Source organism: Phascolarctos cinereus, unplaced genomic scaffold (assembly GCF_003287225.1).
Source record: "Phascolarctos cinereus isolate Bilbo 61053 unplaced genomic scaffold, phaCin_HiC Scaffold_3;HRSCAF=262, whole genome shotgun sequence".
In the NCBI taxonomy this organism is placed as follows: Eukaryota; Metazoa; Chordata; class Mammalia; order Diprotodontia; family Phascolarctidae; genus Phascolarctos; species Phascolarctos cinereus.
The window spans coordinates 33,789,179-33,811,438 of NW_027555736.1; the positions used below are offsets into that span (position 1 = coordinate 33,789,179).

At 45.7% G+C, this 22,260-nt stretch overlaps 1 protein-coding gene across 1 annotated transcript in view; it reads left to right on the plus strand.

Annotated features, from left to right (window-relative positions):
- Window positions 1-22,260, plus strand: part of PEAK1 (pseudopodium enriched atypical kinase 1) — a 278,737-nt gene that overhangs the window by 200,344 nt on the left and 56,133 nt on the right. Inside the window, 1 exon segment of the mRNA XM_078150761.1 lies at window positions 16,467-19,721. Coding sequence (XP_078006887.1) covers window positions 16,579-19,721 — 3,143 coding nt within the window. The 5' untranslated portion in view covers window positions 16,467-16,578.

Consider the following 22,260-nt stretch of genomic DNA (forward strand, 5'->3'; position numbering starts at 1 on the left):
TCTTCAGTCTCCTAGTTATCGATTCCAACTAGTTCTCAGGATACTCAGTGAGTCTTTGCAAGCAAAGTTTGAGCTATTAAAGAAAAATATATGTTCACTTAAAAGGGGGTCCAGCTGAGCTTGTTTCTGCTTCAGAGATGGTTTCATTCATTGGTTCTGTTTTTATAGGGCTAGACATCAGAGGGCACGGCCTAAAAGTTTGGCTTTGTTCCTTCCTACCTCTGTGACCATGGGCAGATCCCTTCCCCACTTTGCGTCTCAGCTTCCTCATCTATAAAACAGAAGGATTTGACTAGATAACCATGATCCAAGGAATCATTTCAAAGTACATTTCTTGACTTCACATTATATCAGCTCTCAGAGTAAGTAACATAATTTCCCTATTGCCATTTTAGAGACCTATCTACAGCCTCTGCTGCTTTTGGGGGACCCATAGAGGATTAAAAGAGAGGAATTTCTATGTTCAGTAATTCAGGAAGCATAGAATATCTTAGCTGGAAAGGATCTCAGATCATCAAGTCCAACATCCCCAGCCCCAGTTTAGATGAGGACATTGGTTCACAAATGTTGAAACTTGTCAGTGGCAGTCAGGACTTGAACTCAGCCTCCAGTGCTGTTGTTCCATTGCTCCTTGATTTCCAGACAGCTGGCTTCTGATTTCCATCATCAGAGTAGTTCTGCCAAGATAGATGCTCTTATTTCTTTTTTTTTTAACTGTTTTATTAATTTGTTTTGATTTATCAATAATCGCTTCCATAAGCTTTTGAGTTTTAAATTTTTCTCCCCCTCCTTCCCCAAGATGGTGCACAATCTGATATAGAGATGCTCCTATTTCTACCTATTTTTTCTTATATTTTATTAACTCCAAAGTAGTCCATTATATCATCCGCTACTAAAATCCTCCCTCCTGGGCATCATTTTGCTACTGGAGGTGATCTTGGTTTCTTTAAGGTGATGCCAGGGAAGCAGAGCCCTGGCAGGTCCTTTCTAGGCTGGAAAGATGTCAGGTGTTTGAATCTGGGAACAGGCGCTGGACCACTTGTCCAAGGAGCAGCCAGCTTGAGGCACTGTGGAGGGAGGCACCTTGCCAGCCAGAAGGTTGGCCACCAGCTCGGAGGACAGTGCACCAATAGCAGGGGGTCGCAGGTCTGCCCAAGTCTCCAGGCCCCTCGTACAGCAAGTGACTGGACTTCATTTCTTTCTCTTGGCAGGAGGAGGGGAAATGTATGATTACCTTGATGGGCACACATTGCTTGAAAGGAAATACAGCCCCTCTCTCTGGTTCTTTAGTAAAAGCATTCTTTCCAGGACGTGAGGTAGCTTTCATCCTCCAACAGAAATGACAGTGGGAAAGACCCAGGTTTGCGAGCTAGAGGACCTAGCTTGGAATCTCAGTGTCTGTGACTGTCCCAGAATGAAAGGGAACTCCCAGTTCTCAGGTAAGCTAATGTTCTGGTGTAGACAGCAAGCCCTGTCTTCGAACCAGAGGATTTTGTGTTGGGGCAAGTTTGGCATCACATTTTAATTTTTAACATTAGGAAAACTCATATTCAGGAGGTAGAGGCTTCTCGGCTTCCTTCTTTGGAGCTGCGGCTGCTCCTTTCTGCTCCCTCCTAGTATTCTGGCTCCTAGCAAAATTGGCAGAGGACAGGATCTGCCAGGTAACAAACCTGTCAGAATAGAGACACAGGCAGTCTCCCCTCAACTGCAAGAAATTCACGTGGATCCACATCAGCAGAGGACTGTGCCAAGAAGAAGGTGTTATTTTCTCTTCTGCCACAAAAGTGAAAGTAAATAGTTAAGAGAGCTAATAATTAGATCGTGGTAGGTAAGCTGAGTGAAAGGTGTCATACAGTTACATCTAAATGTAGAGTCTCTGATGTGGATGAGGCTTCCGAGCCTGCCCCCAGAGATGTTTCAGGGACCGAAATTTGTTATCAGATTATACTGTATCTGGTTCTGGAGTAGCTAAGCATTGTTTCTTCTTGATAGGCCATAGCTTAATGGAAGGGGCTCCAGACTTATGCTCAGAAATGCTGGGTTCAAGTCTCAGCTCTAGATGACCCTGAATAAGTCACTTCTTCCCTGAGAACTTATCCATAGTCACACAGCAAGCAGGTGGTGGAGCAGGGTGTCTGTCTTGGGCTCCTCCCTCCTAATCCAATGCTCTTTTCTACAGCTTGAACTCAGAACTGGTACCACCTGCGTTCGTTGGCTGCACTCAGCTATATTCTCTTGCAGAGCCATGCTCATCCTTCTCTTATGTTTGTTTTTTAGTCAAGCTTGGCTTAGAGTCATATTTCTTAAAATCCATCTCAACTTTAACATTAATGTGTTAACATTAATATTACTGGTTAATAATTAGAGTCCTGGCTTTTTGATATAGTTTTTTCATAATGCCTTGGAATATCCACATAGATTTAAATTTATTAAAACTCTTGTTATCCTTTTATTTATTTAGATTTTTCTTCTTTTGGCTAAGATGAGATTTACAGATGTGGGTCTGTTGAGTTTGTTACTATCCATCCTATTAAGAAAAGCAGGAATCTGTCTTTAACTTTTTTTAACTTTATGTCTCTTAGTTGGAAATCCTAGTGGGTCTTGTCTCCTTGAGACTTTTCTTGTACTCATGTTTGAACACCAGGAGGTTGTGATATAGACATGCTCTACTCTCCACTAATAGAGTATCTTATTTAAATAAAACACAAAACTAAATAAATAATATAATGAAATAATAAATAATATAATGAAAACAATCAGAATAATTTCTTGTATAATAAATTCTTTATCAAATTATGAAAATGTATGAGTTATTTTGGATTCTTAGTAATGTCAAAACCAATTAAGGTCTTAGTAAATAATGAATAAGCTCCTACCCTCTGGTTCTGGAAAGAGCCAAGGAGACATTAAAAAAAAAAAAGGAAAAGGAAAAATGTTCATCTTTGGCTAAATCTGCAAATTATATTCATATATATAGCCCTGTATTTCTCACCAGAATCATGGGATTTCACAGCTTGAGGAGACCTAAAAGATCATTTATTCCAACCCCCTCTTTTTGTAGATGGAGGGACTGAGATATAAAACAGAGGAGTCATTTAACCAGTGTCATCCAGTGAGAGTTAGAGTTCAAGCTGTCTGGAGAGCTTTGAGCCTATCCTTCCAGGACGGCCTTCCCATGTTACAGATAACATGTTGTAGAATGCTTTGGGGCAGCTAGGTAGCATTGAATAGAGCTCTGCATTTGGAGTCCAGGAGTCCAGAAGCCCAGATGCCACCTCAGACACCTACTAGCTGTGTGACCCTGGACAAGTCACTTAACCTCTGTTTGCCTCTTCAACTATAAAATTGGAATACTGTCAGCACCTACCTGCAGTGTTGTTATGAGGATCAGATGAGATCCTATTTGTAAAGTGCCTGTCATAGGATCTGACATGCAGTAGGTGCTTAATAAATGCTTATTCCATTCCCCTTCAGTTATCTGCTCAAGGTCACATGGCTAGTCCATGTCAGAGTTAGGATTAGAACCAGGCCCTGTGGCTCTGAATCAAATGCACCTCCCCCGCCACTCCCTTCCAAGGCTTCATTCTCATTGTTTTTATGCTCACCTGCCAAAGATTATTTGGAAGTTCTCTTTGAATTTCATAGTAGAGAAAAATAATTCTGCCAGGGTAACTTGTAAATGTGGTTGCTAATTTCCTCAGGGTGATTTAGCTCTCTACCTAAATGTCTCCTTCCCTTCTGTGACCTCCCAGCTTAATCAAAGGGATCAAAGTTAAACCAGGGAGTGTGAACGATGCCTCTGTGGCTGAGCGTCTCTCGTCATTCCACAGTGCTCCTCCGAGAGTTGTCAGATAGGTAGTGTCATTATCCCCATTTCATAGATGAAATAGCTGAGGCTCAGAGAGAAACGGACTGGCATCTAGTTGTGCAGCAAGTTTCAAGGCCAGGATCAGTCCCAGTGTTCTTCCCTTTTCTCATGCAGAGTGTTTCTCATCCATAGAGACAAAGGAAGACTTACAGCTTCCCTACTCGTGCTTGTTTTGCTCTTGTCTACATCTCTGCTCTGCCTCCATATTGGAGGATCTGTAGACTGGGGCTGTATACAGTAGTGCCCTGTTCAGCTCCCCATGCCCTCCCCAGACCAGAGACATGAGCTTCTCGGTAACTGTAGGAATTATTGTCGACTGTGGGAACATATGTAGAATCAGAATGATCCCACAGTGACTCATCAGAACTCAAAAATGGGAGTAGAGCAAGAATTAGAAACCAGAAAACACCAGCGTGAGTAATCCATTCTCTTTCAATTTTATGATACAGAAGCAAGTTGAGATTTGGTCACTGAAGAAGACTTTGGTGAGGTCAGTTGCTTGTGGATTGCCAGTCAAAACCATCCAACTTCATTAGCTGGAAATGCCCAGAATTTGGGTTGTTCAGAAGGGGGTCATGGGGAGGGGCAGCCAGAGAGGAGAGGGGGGGAGGAGGAGGAGAAAGATGCTACTGGAATTACCAAAGCCTTTCTTTTCCTTGCACCCTTTGAGAGGCAACCTTGACAGGTGTCTAAGGCTGTCAGGTATTGGTTTGGGAGAAGACTCAGGCTAAATCATGGAGCTGTGTTATTGCTTGAAGAGAGGGAGAGGAAAAAGAAAGCTGCTTAGCACAAAGCGTAAGACAGTCTAGAGAGAAACAAACAAGTGATGCTGCTTCTGCTGCAGATAATTGCAAGAGACACTTGTGACTATTGCCCAGCAAATCTGCACCTTCCACAAGCATTCATTTCAGGGGAGGCTTCCACAGGATGGAGCACTGACAACACATGTCTAATAGGTGCATTCATTTTAATATGCTCATTCATTGAACAGGCCTGATTAATTAGTACATGTCACCATCTGGTACTTAGTGAGACTATTCATTTTTAAAATGTTGAAATTGCAGGGAATGGTGAACACCAATTAAATTCCTTTTAACTGAGTTATGTCGGTATAAAGCATACATGTAGGAGGGCTTCATTGGAATTCAGCATGCATCTAAAGGTACACACACCAGCCTGAAATCAATTAGAACAAAAGAAGTCAGGGAGAGAGAGACTATGCATGAATAAATATCTCTCTTCCTCTTCTTCTGTGTCTCTCTGCATGTGTATGTATCTCTCTTTTCCTTTGTGTCCATTTCTCTGTGTCTCCCCATGTATACCTTTCTCTGCCTTTCCATCATTGTTTCTCTATTCACCTTCATTGCCCTGGTCATTACCCTCCTTTTTTCTTTCCTCCTTTTTTTGTCCCTTTCCACCTTCCATGTTGCTTTTACCCTTTTCTCTCCCCCTAGTCTCTCTGTCCCATTCTCTTCTGTCTCTTCCCCTGACCTCAGCCACACTCCCTTACTCTTTATAGAAGAGTGTGTTACAGTGGACTGTGGTTTGGTGAAACCTCAGCTACCCAGAGCCCTAAGGAAAGAAGTTCTTCTAGATGTATACATACATGCATGCTTACATATATACATACATACATGCATATATCATGAAGCTTATCCTTTTACTTAATAAAACCTTCTTTTCATTTTTTTAATCACCTATGTCTACTGTTTCCACCCCACCACCACCACCTCCTCTGGGCTGTAAATAAAATTTTAAAAAGAAAAATAAGTTTGGAAGGAGAGGTGGCTTGAGCCATGGGAAGGAGCCTTCCTGCTTCCTCCCCACCCTGTGTCGTTCCCTATAGTCATTAGCAATAAAAGGTCTTAGAAAACCTCCAGAACTGTGTGCTGTCTTTAGGGCCAGAGGCTGGACTCCTTTCCCCAGCAGACTGAAAAAGAGAGTGTCTCTTGTCGACTGCAGTAACCAGGAGAGTGGGTAGGCTAACCTCTGCGGGCCATAGGAAAAAATAAGGATGCTGAGGCATCAGCCCCAAATCCAGGAAGATCCCGGAGGAGACTCGCTCCCAGAGTGCTTGGCTTTGGCCGGCAGCCCCTTGCCCCAGACCACAGGAACCACAGCCAGTGGCTCGAAGGGGAGAGACTCTCCCACCTCCGCCTGCCTCATGGTTGGGGGCAGAAATCCACAGCTCCGCCACAACAGCAGCAGGCGTGTTTCTGGCATCCCAGGACAGGACACTGAACACATTTTCCTGTAGAACCATTGCTCTGAAGGGGGATTAAGTTCCATAGTACTAACCACCAAGTATAATGTTTTTCAAGGGAAAAAGGCATTCTAGTTTGAAAGCAAATGACTTCCCAAAAAAGCTTTTAGAGCATAATTTTCCTAAGTTCACTTAAAGCTTTTCATGATGACTTGAGGTTATCCTTGAGAACATCAATGGGGGGGGGTAGCAGTTAGATGGCGCAGTGGATAGAGTACCAGCCCTGGAGTCAGGAGGACCTGAGTTCAAATGTGGCCTCAGACACATAACACTCACTGGCTATGTGACTCTGGGCAAGTCACTTAACCCCAAATGCCTCACCAAAAAAAAAAAAAACATCAGTATCACTGGGCTATAGGTAGTGATGTCATAGGATTATAGACTAAAGCTGGAAGAGATCTTCAAGGTCATCTCATCCAGATCCCTTCATTTGACAGAAGAGGAAACTGAGGCCCATCAAGGTTGAGACTTATTCAGAGTCATGCTAGCAGGACCAGGATTCTAACCCAGGGCCTCTGGCTCCAGATCTGACAACTTTTGAAAGTACCAGGCCCACAGACATTACCCAGACACTTTGGCCTTCACCAGACAGCTCCAGAATTTTAGATTTTTTAAATTTCTTTCTCTTCTTTTTATAACGGCGTGCCAGTCGGTAGCAGCTCTTCTTCCCAGTTCTAATTTAAAGTCTCTTCTCAGCCTTGAGCATGAAAACTTGATAATTAATCAAGTTAGGATTTTTCTTAAAAAACCCAATCCCCTAAAGACATGAGTAGTTCTGGCAATTAGGTGCCTAAGTTTTAATGGCTTTTACGGAGCCTCTCAGGCTGCCTTCCTGGCTCTGGCCAGTGCTTACCCTAGATGGACAAGAGGCGAGGTGTATGTGGCATGTGGCAGGGGGTGGGGGGCAGGGACAGAAGCGATGTTAGAGGTGAGGAAGGAGCTTGAGCCCCACCTTGCATTTTCCAGTTACTCTGTTAGTGGTAGGGAACGGTGTTTTGACCTAAGCTTCCAGGGAGGCCTACCTGCATGTCTCATCTGTGCTTCCAAGTGCAAAAATGGGAGATGCTACTTGACAGCCACTTTTGGCAGCTGGAGGGGCCTGTTTGTTGACTGTAGAACTTGTTTATTGACAATAGGATAAGCATCAGATTTTCTATTTGGAAGAGCTTAAAGGTCACGTGATCTCATCCCATTCTATTTGGAGGAGGGAACTGAGGCTCAGAGAATTCAGATGGCTCGATCAGACTCAGTGCAGCAGCTTAACAGCAGAACCCGAATCCAAGGTCTTCCTCTTCCCAGATGAATACTCAGATTTGGTAAGAAAACATGGCTTTACAAAGGCATATGTCATGAAGTAACCATTTGTTTACCCCCCTGATATTCAAGCTGGTGGCCTAGTGGAAGGCTCTGCCTCATATGCAGAGATCATGTGTGTATTTTGTATGGCAGTTGAGTAGTCAGAGGCAGTGAAATCCCTAAGGAAAGCTCTTGCCAACTTGGAGGTCAGGAAAGGCTTTATCACGAAGAAGGCGGCATTTAGGTGGGCCTTGAAATGATGGTAACGTTGAAGTAGCTGAACTGAGGCAGACAGCATTCCACATGGAGAGAACAAAATGGCACCGAAAGAGAGCCCCTAATGGACCAGAGAGAAGAGAGCACCAGGTGCTGTTGGCCTGGAACAGGCCAGGTGGAAGGGTCTGAACTGAAGTCAGTCAGCAGCAAGGAGCCACTGCAGCCTTTTGAGCAGCTGAGTGGCCGGACTAAGTCTGTGCCTAATGTATCTCTCAGGCCATTTGTTTTTGTCACTTGAGGGTAGTCATTATGCCGGCATGTGCCCTCAGCATTAAAGAAACTGAACAGTAGGTGTGTTCTCACAGGAATACTATCACTTCAGGGGAGGAGGGTGTAAATGACTCTCGGCGAGAACATAATATGCTTGCTCCGTGGTTTCCATTAACCACCATGAACCCTTAAGAGTTGGCTGCCAGGGTCATGCCCGCTGTGGCGCAGCCCCTCTAGCCCACAGTGAGCATCACATTCTTCTCATCACTTCATGCAGACCTTTCTGTTTCCCTTCAGTGCCTTTATTTTTGTTTTGTTGTTCAGTCGTATCTGACTCTTCATGACCCCTTGGACCCCTTGAAAGCACTCCAGGCCCTTCTGTCTTCCACTGTCTCCTGATGTCTGTCCAAGCTCATGTTTGTTGTTTCCATGACACTATCGATCCATCTCGTCCTCTGCCGTCCCCTTCTCCTTTTGTCTTCAGTCTTTCCCAACATCAAGATCTTTTCCATTGAGTGCTGTCTTCTCATTATGTGGCCAGAGTATTTAAGCTTCAGCTTCAGTATTTGACCTTCCAGTGAATAGTCTGAATTAATATCTTTAAGTATTGACTGATTTGATCTCCTTGTTTGTCCAAAGGATCTCAAAAGTCTTCTCCAGCACCATGGTCCAAAAGCGTCAAGTCTGTAACACTCTGCTTTCCTTACAGTCCAACTTTCACAGTCATACCTTGCTACTGGAAAAGCCATAGCTTTGACTATATAGACCTTTGTTGGCATAGTGATATCTCTGCTTTCTAGTATGCTTTCCAGATTTGCCATAGCATTCCTTCTAAGGAGCAAGAGTCCTTTACATTTCATGGCTACAGTTGATGTCTGCAGTGATCCTTGAACCCAAGAATATAAAACCTGACACTGCTTCCATTTCTTCTTCCTCTATTTGCTAGGAAGTGATGGGACCAGTTGCCAAGATCTTAGGGTGGTTTTTTAAGCCATCTTTTACACTCTCCTCTTTCATCCTTATCAAGAGGCTTCTTAATTTCTCTTCACTTTCTGCCATCAGAGTGGTATTGTCTGCATAGCTGAGATTGTTGATATTTCTCCCTACAGCCTTAATTTCAGTTTTGGATTCATCCAGCGTGGCATTTTGCATCATGTATTCTGCATGTAAGTTAAATAAGGTGACAGCATACAGCCTTGTACTACTTTTCCGATCTTAAACCAGTCAGTTGTTCCGCGTTTGGTTCTAACTGTTGCTTCTCGGCCCGCGTGTAGGTTCCTTATGAGACAAGTAAGATGATCTGGTATTCCTATCTGTTTGAGAACTTGTTACATTTTGTTATGATTCACACAAAGGCTTTGGTGTAGTCAGTGAAGCAGAAGTAGATGTTTTTCTGGAAATCCCTTGCTTTCTCATCATGTCCAGTGAGTATTGGCAAATTTGGTCTCTAGTTCCTCTGCCTCTTTAAAAACCAGCCTGCTCTTCTGGTAATTCTTGGTTCACATATTGCTAAAGCTTAGCTTTCAGAATCTTAAGCATAACCTTGCTGACATATGAAGTAAGCACAATTGTTCAGTAGTTTGAACATTCCTTGGTGTTGCCCTTCTTTAGGATTAGGACATAAATTGATCTTTTCCAATTCAGTGGCCACTGTTGAGTTTTCCAAATTTACTGCCATATTGAGTCCGCAGCACTTTACAGCATCGTCTTTTAGGTTTTTAAAAAGCTCAGCTAGAATGACATAACCTTCACTAACCTTATTGTTACTGATGCTTCCTAAGACCCACTTGACTTCATTCTCCAGGATTTCTGGCTCTAGGTCAGTAACCACATTATCACAGTTATTGAAGTTAAGGTCTTTCTTGTATAGCTTTTTGTGTATTCTTGCCTCCTCTTCTTAATTTCTGTTAAATCCCTACCATTTTTGCCTTTTGTTATGTTCATTTTTGCATGAAATGTTCCCTAGATATCTCTAATCTTCTTGAAGAGATCTCTTGTCTTTCCCATTCTTTTATTTTCTTCTTTTTCTCTGCATTACTGATTTAAGAAGAACTTCTTATCTTTCCTTGCTGTTCTCTGGAATTCTGCATGCAGCTAGATACATTGTTCTTTTCTCCTTTGCCTTTTGCTTTCCTTCTTTCCTCAGCTATTTGTAGCTTTTATTTAGTGCTGTTAAAATGGGTGAGTGAAGATGCCCAGAGACTTTTCTTTACCTTTTTCTCTCCTTTAATTAACTTCTTCACTTAATGGTTCTTTTTCTCCCTTTTCTACTCAAATATTGTATATTTTATTCATGTTTCTTCCACCATGCCATTTAGAATCAGGAGTTGCAATCAAGTATATTCATATATATAAACATTCATACATTTCTATTAAAAGGTGAACCATGTAATGGATAGTCTGAAATGTTGGCAAGTCAAGTCAGCAAGCATTTATTAAGCATCTGCTATGTGCTAGGCACTGTGCTAAGCACCAGATTAAAAAAAAAATCAAAACAGTCCCTATCCTCAGGGAGTTCACAGTCTAATGGGAGAGATAGCATGCTAATAACTATATACAAATAAGATATGTAAATGGTAAATTGCAGATAATCATAGATGGAAAGCACTGGCATTATGGGGGATTAGGACACACTTTTTGTAGAAGTGGAGATTTTAGCTGGGACTTGAAGAGGACCAGTGACATCCCCGGTGAATTGGATTTCAGTGAGGCAGAGGTGTGCAAAGTCATCAGCCTCACTCTCTCTTCCTGAGTCATGGAAGTCCAGTGGCAAAACAGAAGTCAAGATGGCTGGTGATGGCTCAGGATGTAATAGATGATCTTGGTATCTTTGGTTTCTGACCAAGCTCTAAACATTCCACAGCATCCACTTCAGCCTGCCTTCATGGCCATTGGAACAAATTGTTCTGATCTGGAATCTGTTCTGCCTGGAGAAGTCTTCAGATGCTCAGGGTAGACATCCACCTAGCTCATCAACATGTTTGAAGCCTGTAGGTTACCTTCAACCTCGTTTCACCTGCCCACCAATTCAGTTTTACTGGGGTGTGGCCACTACACTTGCTACAGCTTCTTGGAGCCACAAGTGAGAGCTGAGTGCCAGGCGGACACCAAAGATGGATGAGCATGCTCGTCTTCCCTGAACACCTCCTATATCCCATATATGACCCCAAGGGCATACGAGAGCTATTTCAAAGGTACAGTTGACAGGACCTAGCAACAGAGTGGACGTGAGGGCTGAATGAAAGGGAGTTGAGAACAACCTTGAAATTGTCTGCTGTGTAGCTGGAGAGGTAAAGCTGGATGTCAGCCAAGAGTTTAGGGCTGGGCAAGAAGATTGGAGAATCATCAACATAGAGATGATTAGTAAGTCCATGGTGAACAATCACCAAGCAAAATATTGTAGAGGGGAAGAGAAGAGGGCCCAGGACTGAGTCTGTGGGACACGCAGTGTGAGTGGACATAACCTGGAAAAAGAGCCAGAAGAGGAGACTGAAAAGGAGTGATCAGACAGGTGGGAGGGGAACCAGGGGGAGTAGAGATTGGAAACCTAGAGAGAAGAGAGGATCAAAGAGAAAGGGCTAGTTGATCATGGCAAGGGCTACAAAGAGGCCAAGAAGGATACAGATTTAGAAAAGGCCATTCGATTTGGCAACTAAGAGAGCCGATGGCTTTGGAGAGAGCAGTTTTACTTGAGGTTGGAAGACTGCAGAGAACTAAGAAGAAAGCAGGAGGAAAGGAGGTGGAGGCGCCGTTGTAGATGACCTTCTCTAGGAGGAGGGATGTGGGATGAGAGCTAGCTGAGATAGAGGGATCAGTGGAGGAGGTTTTTAAGGAATTGGATTGGAATTTTCACTAGTGTATGGTGGTATGAAAAGGCAGCTGTGGAATACTAGGTAGCTAACCTCAGAGTCAGAAAGATGTGGGTCCAATCCCACCTTTGACCCATTCTGGCTGTGTGACTGGTTAAGTCCCTTAACCTCTCAACATACCTGGCAACTCTGTGAGATTATCCACTGCTGAGCAAGTGCTAGATGTGCACCTAGGGGAGTGCCTGGCAATTTCTCTGCACAGATAAAATCATAGACCTGGTTCCTACCCCTGCATCTCCCTTCCCCCCAAAGTAGGAGTTTAACCGAAGTGCTAGGAATTCATACTAGAATATGAAAATCCACTCAGTGAAGGACAGTTTTCCGAGGCAGTGGACTGCTTCTCATTCTTTCCTCCACAGAACCTTCCCAGCTTCTTGTTCTGGGCTAAGAAAGCACAGCCTAGTCCCACAGACTGGTACAAAGCAACTTTCTCAGTTTTCTGTTAGTTGTTTTTTCCTACAGCAAACCTGTTCATTCTGATTGTATTCGGTATTCCCTTTCACCCTGACTAGACTGAATTGTTTGGATTTATACAGAGGTACTTGCTACCTAAATTAATCACCGACACTGAGATGGGGAAGGAAGCTGAGCAGTAGCAGTATTTAGCTGACTTAAAATTGAACAGTGCTACAAGCCTCCTTTGGGGCATTCCCAGTCACTTCCCAAGCCTGACTCATGATACTGGGGCTACCTGAGTGTAACTCAATTCAAGTCAATGAACATGTGCTAGGTGCCTGTTGAAAGCATGGACACTGCTTCTCTTGGACATTTCACAAATTCACTTAACTCCCCCAGTTAGTTCCTAATTAGTAAAGTTTCACTATATTTACTTTTCATGCTTTTACTGAGTTAGGGAGATACGTAAACTCTTGGATTAGAAAACCCTTACGGTGAGCCATGGAGAATTAAAAACAAGGGAAATAGTAGTGTTAACAGATGACTTTCTGGCCCACTCTTCTTCATCAACTTGATTGAAAACGTCACAGCAAGCTTTGCTGATGGTTAGTCCATCGGCAGATAACAGGGTCTGCTTTCTTACTCCTTTTTTTCTTTCCCCCTTGTCTTCTCTTCTCTTCCCTTTCCCCCCTCTCATCTGAATGGGTAGAGTAGGGGGAGGGTGAAGCAGCAAGAATAGTTTCCTCTCTTCCATAAGTCATCTTTGATCCCTGTTTTGGCCCCCTTTTTGGTCCCTTCCTGTTTTCATTATCCTCCTGGTATCTAGCACACCAGACAGGGATTTATGAGCCTTGGGTTCTCATAGCAGCACCGACACTTCCTGGCTGTATAACAGGACAAGTCAGCACATCTCAGAGCTTCAGTTTCATCACTCTAATACCCACACTACCTTCTTCCCAGGAATGTTGTCCTTAGCAAAGAACCAGCTTGTGCCAGATCTAGAACTCACGAAGATGGAGTCTGTCCCATCGCTATGAGGGGAAAGTGTTTGTCATCTGGGGGATACTCTTTTGTGTTCTCCTTGTTAAAGGTGGATTTTGTCTCCCATGAACTTCTTCCTTCTAACTTTGTTTTCACTTCCTCCCCTCCACCCTTTTAGTCATATTGGCAGCTGGGTGGGGTGTTAGGTCAGCATTTCTGACTATGGCAGAAAGAAAAGGCCAGAGTGCTGACGTGAGACTGGTTGTCACTTTTTCCTTCCCATTTTGAGTAAGCAACTAGTGTATTCCATTACAAAATGTTCGTGAGGCCTTCAGCTTGTAAATTTCTTCTGAGAGACCTGGAGATAGAGAAGGACATCTGGGTAAAACATGTGGTTTTTGTTGCTCATTGGAAGTCTCATTAAAGGCCTGTGTACAGCAAGAAGGATGGAAAGCTTATTGGCTCACTTCTCCCCTCTGCCACCTCCTCCTTTGTGAAGTGATGGCTTTTATAGGTGGAGATAACGGCCTCAGGTAGCAGTGCTATTTGAGAAGAAGCTTGGCAGCCCAGTTCCCCATCCTCGTCTATTATTAGCAGATTCTCCTTGGGTGCGTTTGAGGGAAATCCTCCGTATGGTATTTAATAGACCACCAGCTCCCTGAGCTGCCTTGGGACCTCGGGGCTCCAGCCATTTTTACCAGCCCGTTTACTGCCAAGACTTAGACTGAAGGCTGGTTCAGGGTTATTTGTTTCTGATCTGGATGAAGCAGTGGGATGGGAGAACATGAATGATCAGATCATCAGCATCTCTGTAGCAGCAGAGAAACATAAAACCGATAGCAGATCATAAAAGGTCTGAAGGAATCTGCCTTCTTGAAGAGTTTCCTCAGCAGTCTTATTAGTAGAAAATGTTTGCCTGGCGGGTCTTAGGTCCTGAAAATTATCATAGTGCAGAGAGCATTTCAAAGGCTGAGGCTTTTTCCAGTTTATAGAGAAGGCTTCAGACACTTGCATGCCTTAAGTGCTCATTGTCAACGTTTGCTTTGAGAGGTGAGGGGATGTCTTCGGAGATCGGTGAGCTTTTCTTCTAAAACCCCTCCGACTCATGTGGGTGAGCTGATGGGAACCCATCACAGGGATGCCTGTGGGACGTCTCTTTTGTCTGCTTTTACTTTGGCAAGAGGCACCCCTGCTCCTTCTGGGGCATCTAGCTCCAGCTGGGAAGGCTTCAAAGGCTTGAGTCAAAATGCAGCAAAATCCTTTTGCAGAGGTCTCTAGGACCAAAGGTGTGATATTTGGGCAGGTCTGTACCTGGCAGGGCCTTTTTATCTTGGGGACTCTGCAAGAGTTTTGACACAGTCTCCAAATGTGATTAGCCTCTGGAAGGAGACACCCTGGCCTGTTCACTCTCCAGTCTGGGACCTGCAGCACTTCTAGGCTTAGGCTGCAGCTCCACCTGGTGGTCCGAGAAGGTGGCTGCTCAGCACACCTCCTTTGCCTTGGGATGGCAGTGAGGAGCCCCTCCCTCCAGCAGCACACTTGGACTTGAGCATATTATCAGAGACCAGTGTTCAATTGTATTGATGAATTTCTTTTGCAGCCGCGCTGACAAGAGCTAGTTGTGTTTCTAGTGAATCCCGGTTGGCAATCCTGTCAATAGCGTGATAACTGCTAATCAACCTGACAGCCCTTTTTTTGACTGAACTAATTTATTTATGCACTTTGGTCTTTGGCACACTTTTGCCAGCCAAGCGTGGAAAGAAGGTGGTTTGGTTTGGTTTTGCTTTTCTTTGCTTTTTTAAGCTTTCATGTTTCTTAGGTACTCACCAACAATCAGAGATCGGTTTAGGTTTGGTTAACGAAACTTGGTATAGGGAGAACAGTGCTAGGTTGGAGTCAGGAAGCCCCTCGTCCACGCACTGGCTCCGGCGCTATTGTGTCCATGAGGCAATCTCAAGGGAAGTGAGAAAAACACTTTGTAACCTGTCTTTTGCAGAAAGCCTCCTCGCAACTCACCTCTGTTAATTATTTCCTATTTATCATATACATATATATGTAGTACATATTTGCTTAGTATCTCCCCCATTAGACTGTAAGCTCCTTGAAGGTAGGAACTTTTGCCTCTTTTTGTATCTCCAGCACTTAGGACACTGCCTGGCATATAGTAGGTGCTTAATAAATGTTGACTGATTAGGGGGCAGCTAAGTGGCACAGTAGATAGAGCACTGGCCCTGAAGTCAGGAGGACCTGAGTTCAAATCCAGCCTCAGACCAAACACTTGACACTTACTAGCTGTGTGACCCTAGGCAAGTCGCTTAACCCCAATTGCCTTAAAAAAAATTTTTTTTTAAATGTTGACTGATTAATTGAAAGTACTGTGTAAATAAATGGGAATTGTTATAACACAGCACATATATTTTTATAATAAGCTCTTGAGGGGAAGTGATATTATCTGCTCCTGCTTTTCTGCATCATTCCACTTCACACAGTGCTAGATGTACAGTAGATGCCTAATGAGCATTTGCCAATTGTCTGATTAACTTAGCACCAAGTGATGAGTGATTTGTATCTGCTGCAGAGTGATGATTTTTTTTTCTGTGTTAACTCCCTGACACCAAGCCAAGAATAAATTGATGAGACTTTAGCCATGCCACTGGGGTTTTGCTTATTAAAGCTCATTCACCTTCCAATCTGAACATTCATAAAGGGAAAGGGCCTTACAAGTGCTATTTACAGGTACTTTACTGTCTAAGCTTTGGCTAAATAAGATCCACTTTTCCTGGTTTGCACCGACGGGGAGCTTTGCTAAACAGCTGCCCTTCGGTCCCTTCCCTAAAGCAGCAGTCGGCAGTATTTCTGAACCTGGGGCCTGGCATTGCACTTTTATGGCAGCGGTATCAGCTTCCCAGCCCTTACATTAGCTCGACACCAATCTGCCCACTTGTGTGATATGTAAAGGCCAGGGGTGGGGGTTGGGAGGAGCCTGTGGAAGCTGTGTACGCCAGCGACAGAAGGAGCAAGTGTTACCCAGTATCTGTTGGAAAATTCGATGTCAAGGCAGTGTATGAGGGAAGTGGTACAGCGAGAAAATACGCAGAATTATGGGATGCTCTGCTCTTCAGAGATGCTCTCCCTTGTGTGACAGGGAGGAAATGACCGGAATCTCAAACAGAGGCCATCTCTCTCTCTTTTTAATCCCATCAAAAAAATGTTCAAAGTTCAATAGTTGGGGCACGTATCGCAATAAGCCACCTTCTGTCTTTGCCATTCTAATCCTTCTTTCCTTTCCTTTCCCTTCTCCCCCCAGACTGACAACTACTTCGAAGAGCTGCTATGATCCACAGGGAGAGTGAGAACTAGCGGATGAAGACCTTGCCATGCACTGAAAGTGGAGCAGCAAGCGTGAAGCTCCGTGGAAAATGTCTGCTTGCAACACCTTCACTGAGCACGTCTGGAAGCCTGGTGAGTGCAAGAACTGCTTCAAGCCCAAGAGCCTGCACCAGCTGCCCCCGGCCGTGGAGGCGGCCCCCCTCCCCCACAGCGCCACCAGGACCAACGCCAACCACAGCAACAATCACCGCATCAGGAACACGGGGAACTTCCGGCCCCCTGTGGCCAAAAAGCCCACCATCGCCGTGAAACCCACCATGATGGTGGCCGGCGGGCAGAGCGTGAGCGCCGAGGCCGGCACCCCGGAGCACTGTGAGAACAAGCCAGTGATCATCAGCTGGGCCCGAAACCGGGCTTCCCTGAGCAGAAAACCACTGAATAATAATAACAATGAAGAAGAGACTGAAGGACTCAGCCACGTTCACAGGCCTTTGGGCCCCAACAACAATGGGAGTAAGATAGCCGGTAACAATAACGGACTGACTGAAGTGCTAAAGGAGATCGTGGGCTTGGATCCCGCTCCTCAGCACATGGGAAGCGCAGCGAACTCGAGGGAAACCTTCCTGGGAAGAATCAGTAACTGCTACAAGCGGTCACTGGAAAGGAAGCTTCCTCCCAGCTGCATGGTGGGAGCGATGAAGGACTCTCAGAGTAAGCATGTGATTCTGAGTGGTAGCACAGAAGTGATCAGTAATGAAGGTGGTCGGTTTTGTTACCCAGAGTTTTCTAGTGAAGATGAGAGTGAGGACGATGCATTTTTTAGCAGTATGCACGAGGACCATGAGAGCTGGGATGAAAGTGATGAAGAGTTGTTGGCCATGGAAATCCGTATGAGAGGGCAGCCCCGCTTTGCTAACTTCAGGGCGAACACCCTCTCTCCTGTTCGATTCTTTGTGGGCAAAAAATGGAACACTGTCCCCATGAGAAATAAATCTCTCCAGAGGATCTGTGCGGTAGACTATGATGATAGCTACGATGAAATCTTAAATGGTTATGGGGAAGATTCTGTAATCCCTTATGGGCAGGACAGCACGCAGAGCATGGTCTCCTCTGATTCCACGTCCCCCGAGTCGTCCTTAACGGAGGAGTCTCGCTCAGGGACAGCCAGTAGCTCATCTCAAAAACTCTGCAATGGAGGGACGTCGCCTGGTAGCCCTAAGGATGTTAAGGAGACCCAGTCAGTTGAACCAGATTATGAAAACTCTGATAATCAGCAAGTGAAGGACAGTACCAGTGCTCCAAAAAGCCCAACCCAAGCGTTAGAGACCCACAAGGCAGTGCTTGCTCTCCGATTAGAAGAGAAGAATGGCAAGATTGCTCTTCAGACTGAGAAGCAAGAAGGGAACAGTTCCACAGATCTGACTGGGCAAGCAGTGACTATAAACTTGGTGCCTCTGGAAGAACAAGCCAGGCCTTACCGAGTTGTGAATCTGGAGCAGCCGGTGTGCAAGCCCTACACGATCGTGGACGTGTCGGCAGCCATGAGCAGTGAGCACGTGGACAGTCAGACCGAGAGTCCCAAAACCAAAAGCACCTTGTCCACTCCAGATTCCCCACTGATGTCTCCCACTTCCACTTCAGCACAGGGAAATGCTCATTTCAGAAAAGCCAGTACTATTCGATACCAGGAAGTCTGGACATCTAGTACCAGCCCACGCCAAAAGATGCCTAAAGTGGAACTGGTCACTGGTGGCACAGGGCCAACTGTCCCTCCACGGAAGAACTCCCATAAGTCAGCCCCAACTTCACCCACGGCCACAAGTGTTTCTTCAAAAACGATCCCGGTGAAGTCACCCAATTTGTCTGAAATCAAATTCAATAGTTACAACAATGCTGGCATGCCTCCTTTTCCAATTATCATTCATGATGAGCCAACTTATGCTCGTAGCTCCAAGAATGCTATCAAAGTTCCCATTGTGATCAATCCTAATGCATATGACAATTTAGCCATCTATAAAAGTTTTCTGGGAACCAGTGGAGAGCTGTCAATGAAAGATAAAACCACAAGCATAATAAGCCACACTTATGAAGAAATAGAAACAGAGTGCAAAGTAGCAGAAAGTCCTACCAGCAGACCTACTGATGCTTGTCTAGGTCAGGGGCGGTCTAACAGCACAGAGCACAGGAAGGGCTCTGTGGCCCAGAAGGTCCAGGAGTTTAACAGCTGCCTCGGTAGGGGCCAGCCCTCCCCTCAGAGAAGGCAGAGCTCTGCCCATGGCTCCCCAGCACGACCCCAAAGAACCACCCAGGAACCTGTAGCCAAGATTGAAGGTGCTCTGGAGTCGCCAGCACTGGGCAGCAGCAGCCGGGAAAAGGCAAGCACCGTCCTCTCACAGATCGTCGCTTCTATCCAGCCTCCACAGTCTCCCCCAGAAACCCCTCCCTTGGGCCTTGAAGCCTGCAGTACAGAGGAGCTGTATGCCCTCCCTCCAGGGGACGATACCCCAGCAAGCCCTCCCACAAGGCCGAAATCTCTTTTTGCTGCCGCCCAGTCCGGCCGCGAGAATGAAGCCGCCCTGGCCACAGAAAATGCCAGCGCTCCCACGCACAAGGAGCCTCCTTCCAAGCCTGCCACTTGTCACTCCTCCAAATACACGGCTGGCAGTCCTACCCCGAGTCCCCAGACCGAACCGGGTCCTCCCTTTCCCCCTCCGCGTTCCACTTCCTCACCGTACCATGCAAGCAACCTTTTGCAAAGACACTTCAGCCACTGGAGCAAGCCAACCAGCCCCACCAGGTCGACGGAGGCCGAGTGCGTCCTGAGCTCCGAGGGCAGGCGGGCAGCCGACGCCAAGCCCAAGCGCTGGATATCGTTTAAGAGTTTCTTCCGCCGTAAGAAGACTGACGAGGAGGAAGACAAAGAGAAAGAGAGAGAGAAGGGCAAGCTGGTGGGCCTCGACGGCACAGTCATCCACATGCTTCCCCCACCTCCGGTTCAGCGTCATCACTGGTTCACCGAGTCCAGAACCGATCCCAGTGAGAAGCCATCGATTGTTTTCATGTACAGGTGTGACTCTGCCCAGACAGAGCTGAACGTCGACTCAGACAAGCCAGGGGTGGAGCGAGTAGTGATCTCGGATAAAAGTGAAATAGAAGAAAAGTTCCTACAAGATGCAGAAAAGAAAAAAAGGAATCATTCTTCTCCGTCTCATATTCCCAAGAAGATTCTCAGGTAATCTGTTTGGATTAGAACCATCTGCTTTCTTCAGGGTAGAATGCAAAGCTGACTGCCAGAATGGGGGAGCCTAAATGCCATGATTGGTATGAATCTTGTAGGTTTTCTCAGCAGTTGTTTACGAGTGTGAAGTTACATGCTATGACCAACATCGTTCTTTAGAACCGCACTCCCAGTGTAGCATATTATTAGAAAGATCTTGAATGCCTGAGCAAAGGTGGAAGGCCCTACCTCTAGCTAATGTGGCTCTATCCTGCCCTGCTGCATCCTGGGGAAGGCAAAGCAGGTTCATTGGAGAACAGGCAACCACATAAGAGGTTAACCATAAGTAACATGTTATTGGCCATGAGGAAGAAACAGGAGCAGAGTAACAAATGGGGAGGCTGTTCTTCCCCACGCTGGTAGTTAGACGAGCTCTTTGAGATAGCGCCTCCGGTTTTCACAAAAATGTTCATCTCTGTCTGGCCGCCTTCCATTTAATGGGGATAGTTGTTGCCTGATTGCTGTCCTCATCCTCTGAGATGCAGCATTCTGTCAATCCTCCCAGTATGGTTGGGAGAAAAGAAAAACCAACCAGCTCTGCTGCCTAGAGGTGAAGGGAAAAAAAGAGAAGAGAAGAAGGGATTGGGGCCCGGTGGGAGGACTGAGGCATGAGTGTAGCTGATTTTTTTCCCGTGTGAATTCTTGCAGTTGTTTTCCTGTCTAAAAGATAGCGATATTGACTATAACAGAGTGTGACATCTCAGTCAGACCAGATCTCTCTTCAGCAAATGCAAGAGGAGGCTTAGCACTTGAGTATTTCAGGGAGAATGTGTTCTTTTGGTGCAGCATTCCATCCACAAATGCAGATCATACCCCCCTCTGTACCTTTTCATCCTTCACAGTCCTTGCTCACATCTTTCTTTCAATCCTTCATCAAGAATCGGACTCATGCTGCGGGTCTTTCTCTGGTTTCCAGATTAAGAAGCATAGATGTATTTTCATTTGTGGGGACAGCGTTGTTTGTGGTTAGGACACCTAAGCATTTCCCTCTGAATTTTCTGCTCTTATGACATAGATATAATAAAGCGGGTATGGACAGGGTTGGGGTGGGGATGGCCCAGCCCTCCATGTACCCCGGCCTGCCTTCTTGCTCCCCCCAACAGCCAGCGCTGCTGCTATTCAGTTTTAACCAGCTCTCACGTAGAGTCTGCTAGCCAGTGTAGATCAGACCAGACGTCTGTGAGCTTCATCGTGCTCATCTCACTCCCCACCAAAATAAAAAAAGGGACCCAGAACTTCCAAATTTGCTTTTTTGAAAAGTGTCCATCATAAGCAGCAGAAGGCTCAGTGCCCTCAAACCTGTTTCACTGAGTGGTTTTGTTCCCGAATGAGCACCGTCTGAGGGGCCCCAGAGCCATCAGCATGCAAGCCTTTCCCAGGGCTCCTCGAATCCGTTCACCTCGAGAGCTGCCAAGGGGAGCAGCCTTTGGGGCAAGAGGCTGGGTGGGGCCCTGGTGCTTGGACTCAGCGGTATTGGCCTGTGTATTGGTAGTAACATAGGATTGAGAACTGTGATGGGCTGCCCCTGTGGGTGGACTGAGGAAGCAGACCCCTCTGAGGTCACAGAATGCAGTGGCCAGGCCAGGATTTGAATCCAGGCTTTGCGACCCTAGATCCTGGTCCCATGGTGTTCTTCTCCAGGACCAATGTGTTTCTCTGGGAGAGTAGCGGTTGAAGCCGCATTAGTAAGCGTCCCGTGGGGCAGGACAGCAGATAGTTCATACAGATCAATACGTTGCTTTACTTCCTCATTAAGTTAGGTCAGGGTATATTTATCCACACCCCACTCAACAGAGCTTGCCGATAAATAAAGTCCACTCATTTATCCTTTATATGGGCTTTTGGGGGTAATTCCTTTTTTTGTGCCAAGGCCTATTAATTGTTCTTTGAAATGCCACATTGAGAAAATAATTCAATACATGTTGAGTCTGGCCTCTTTTCTGAAATTGGGACCATCTTTTTGCTGGATGATTGAGCAGGAAAACAGGAAGCAGCCCAGAAAGCCTCAGTTTCCCTCTTTATCTGGGGATGGTACTGGCACTCCTCCAATGGGTGCTTTGTAGAATGCCACATCCAAGCAGCCATCCTGGTTATTACCATAAGTGAACTGAGGGTGAAGCTGGCCCCACAGGGTCACACTGAGGAAGCCTGCTCCAGACCACAGTAACAGTGAACACAGAGCACTTTCTGTGCACCTGTGGATGGAGAGCAAGACTGTTACCTCCGTTATACATGTGAGGAAGCTGAAGGGAAGGGTGGGAGGTGGCTGTCACCCCTAAGGAGCAGTGCTTCAAGCTCCAGGCTCCGATGCTAGTGGCTGCTCTGCCATGTGAAGAGGAGCAGATTTTACAGAGAAGGAAACTGAGCCTCACAGACGTTTGTGGTAAAAACTGGTAGAGCTGGGATTCAGACCTGGCTTTTCTGAACAGACCCCTTGTTCTGAGTCAGTAGTGCTCAGTAACGTTCCCAAGTGAAAGCCAGGTGTGTCGGGCCT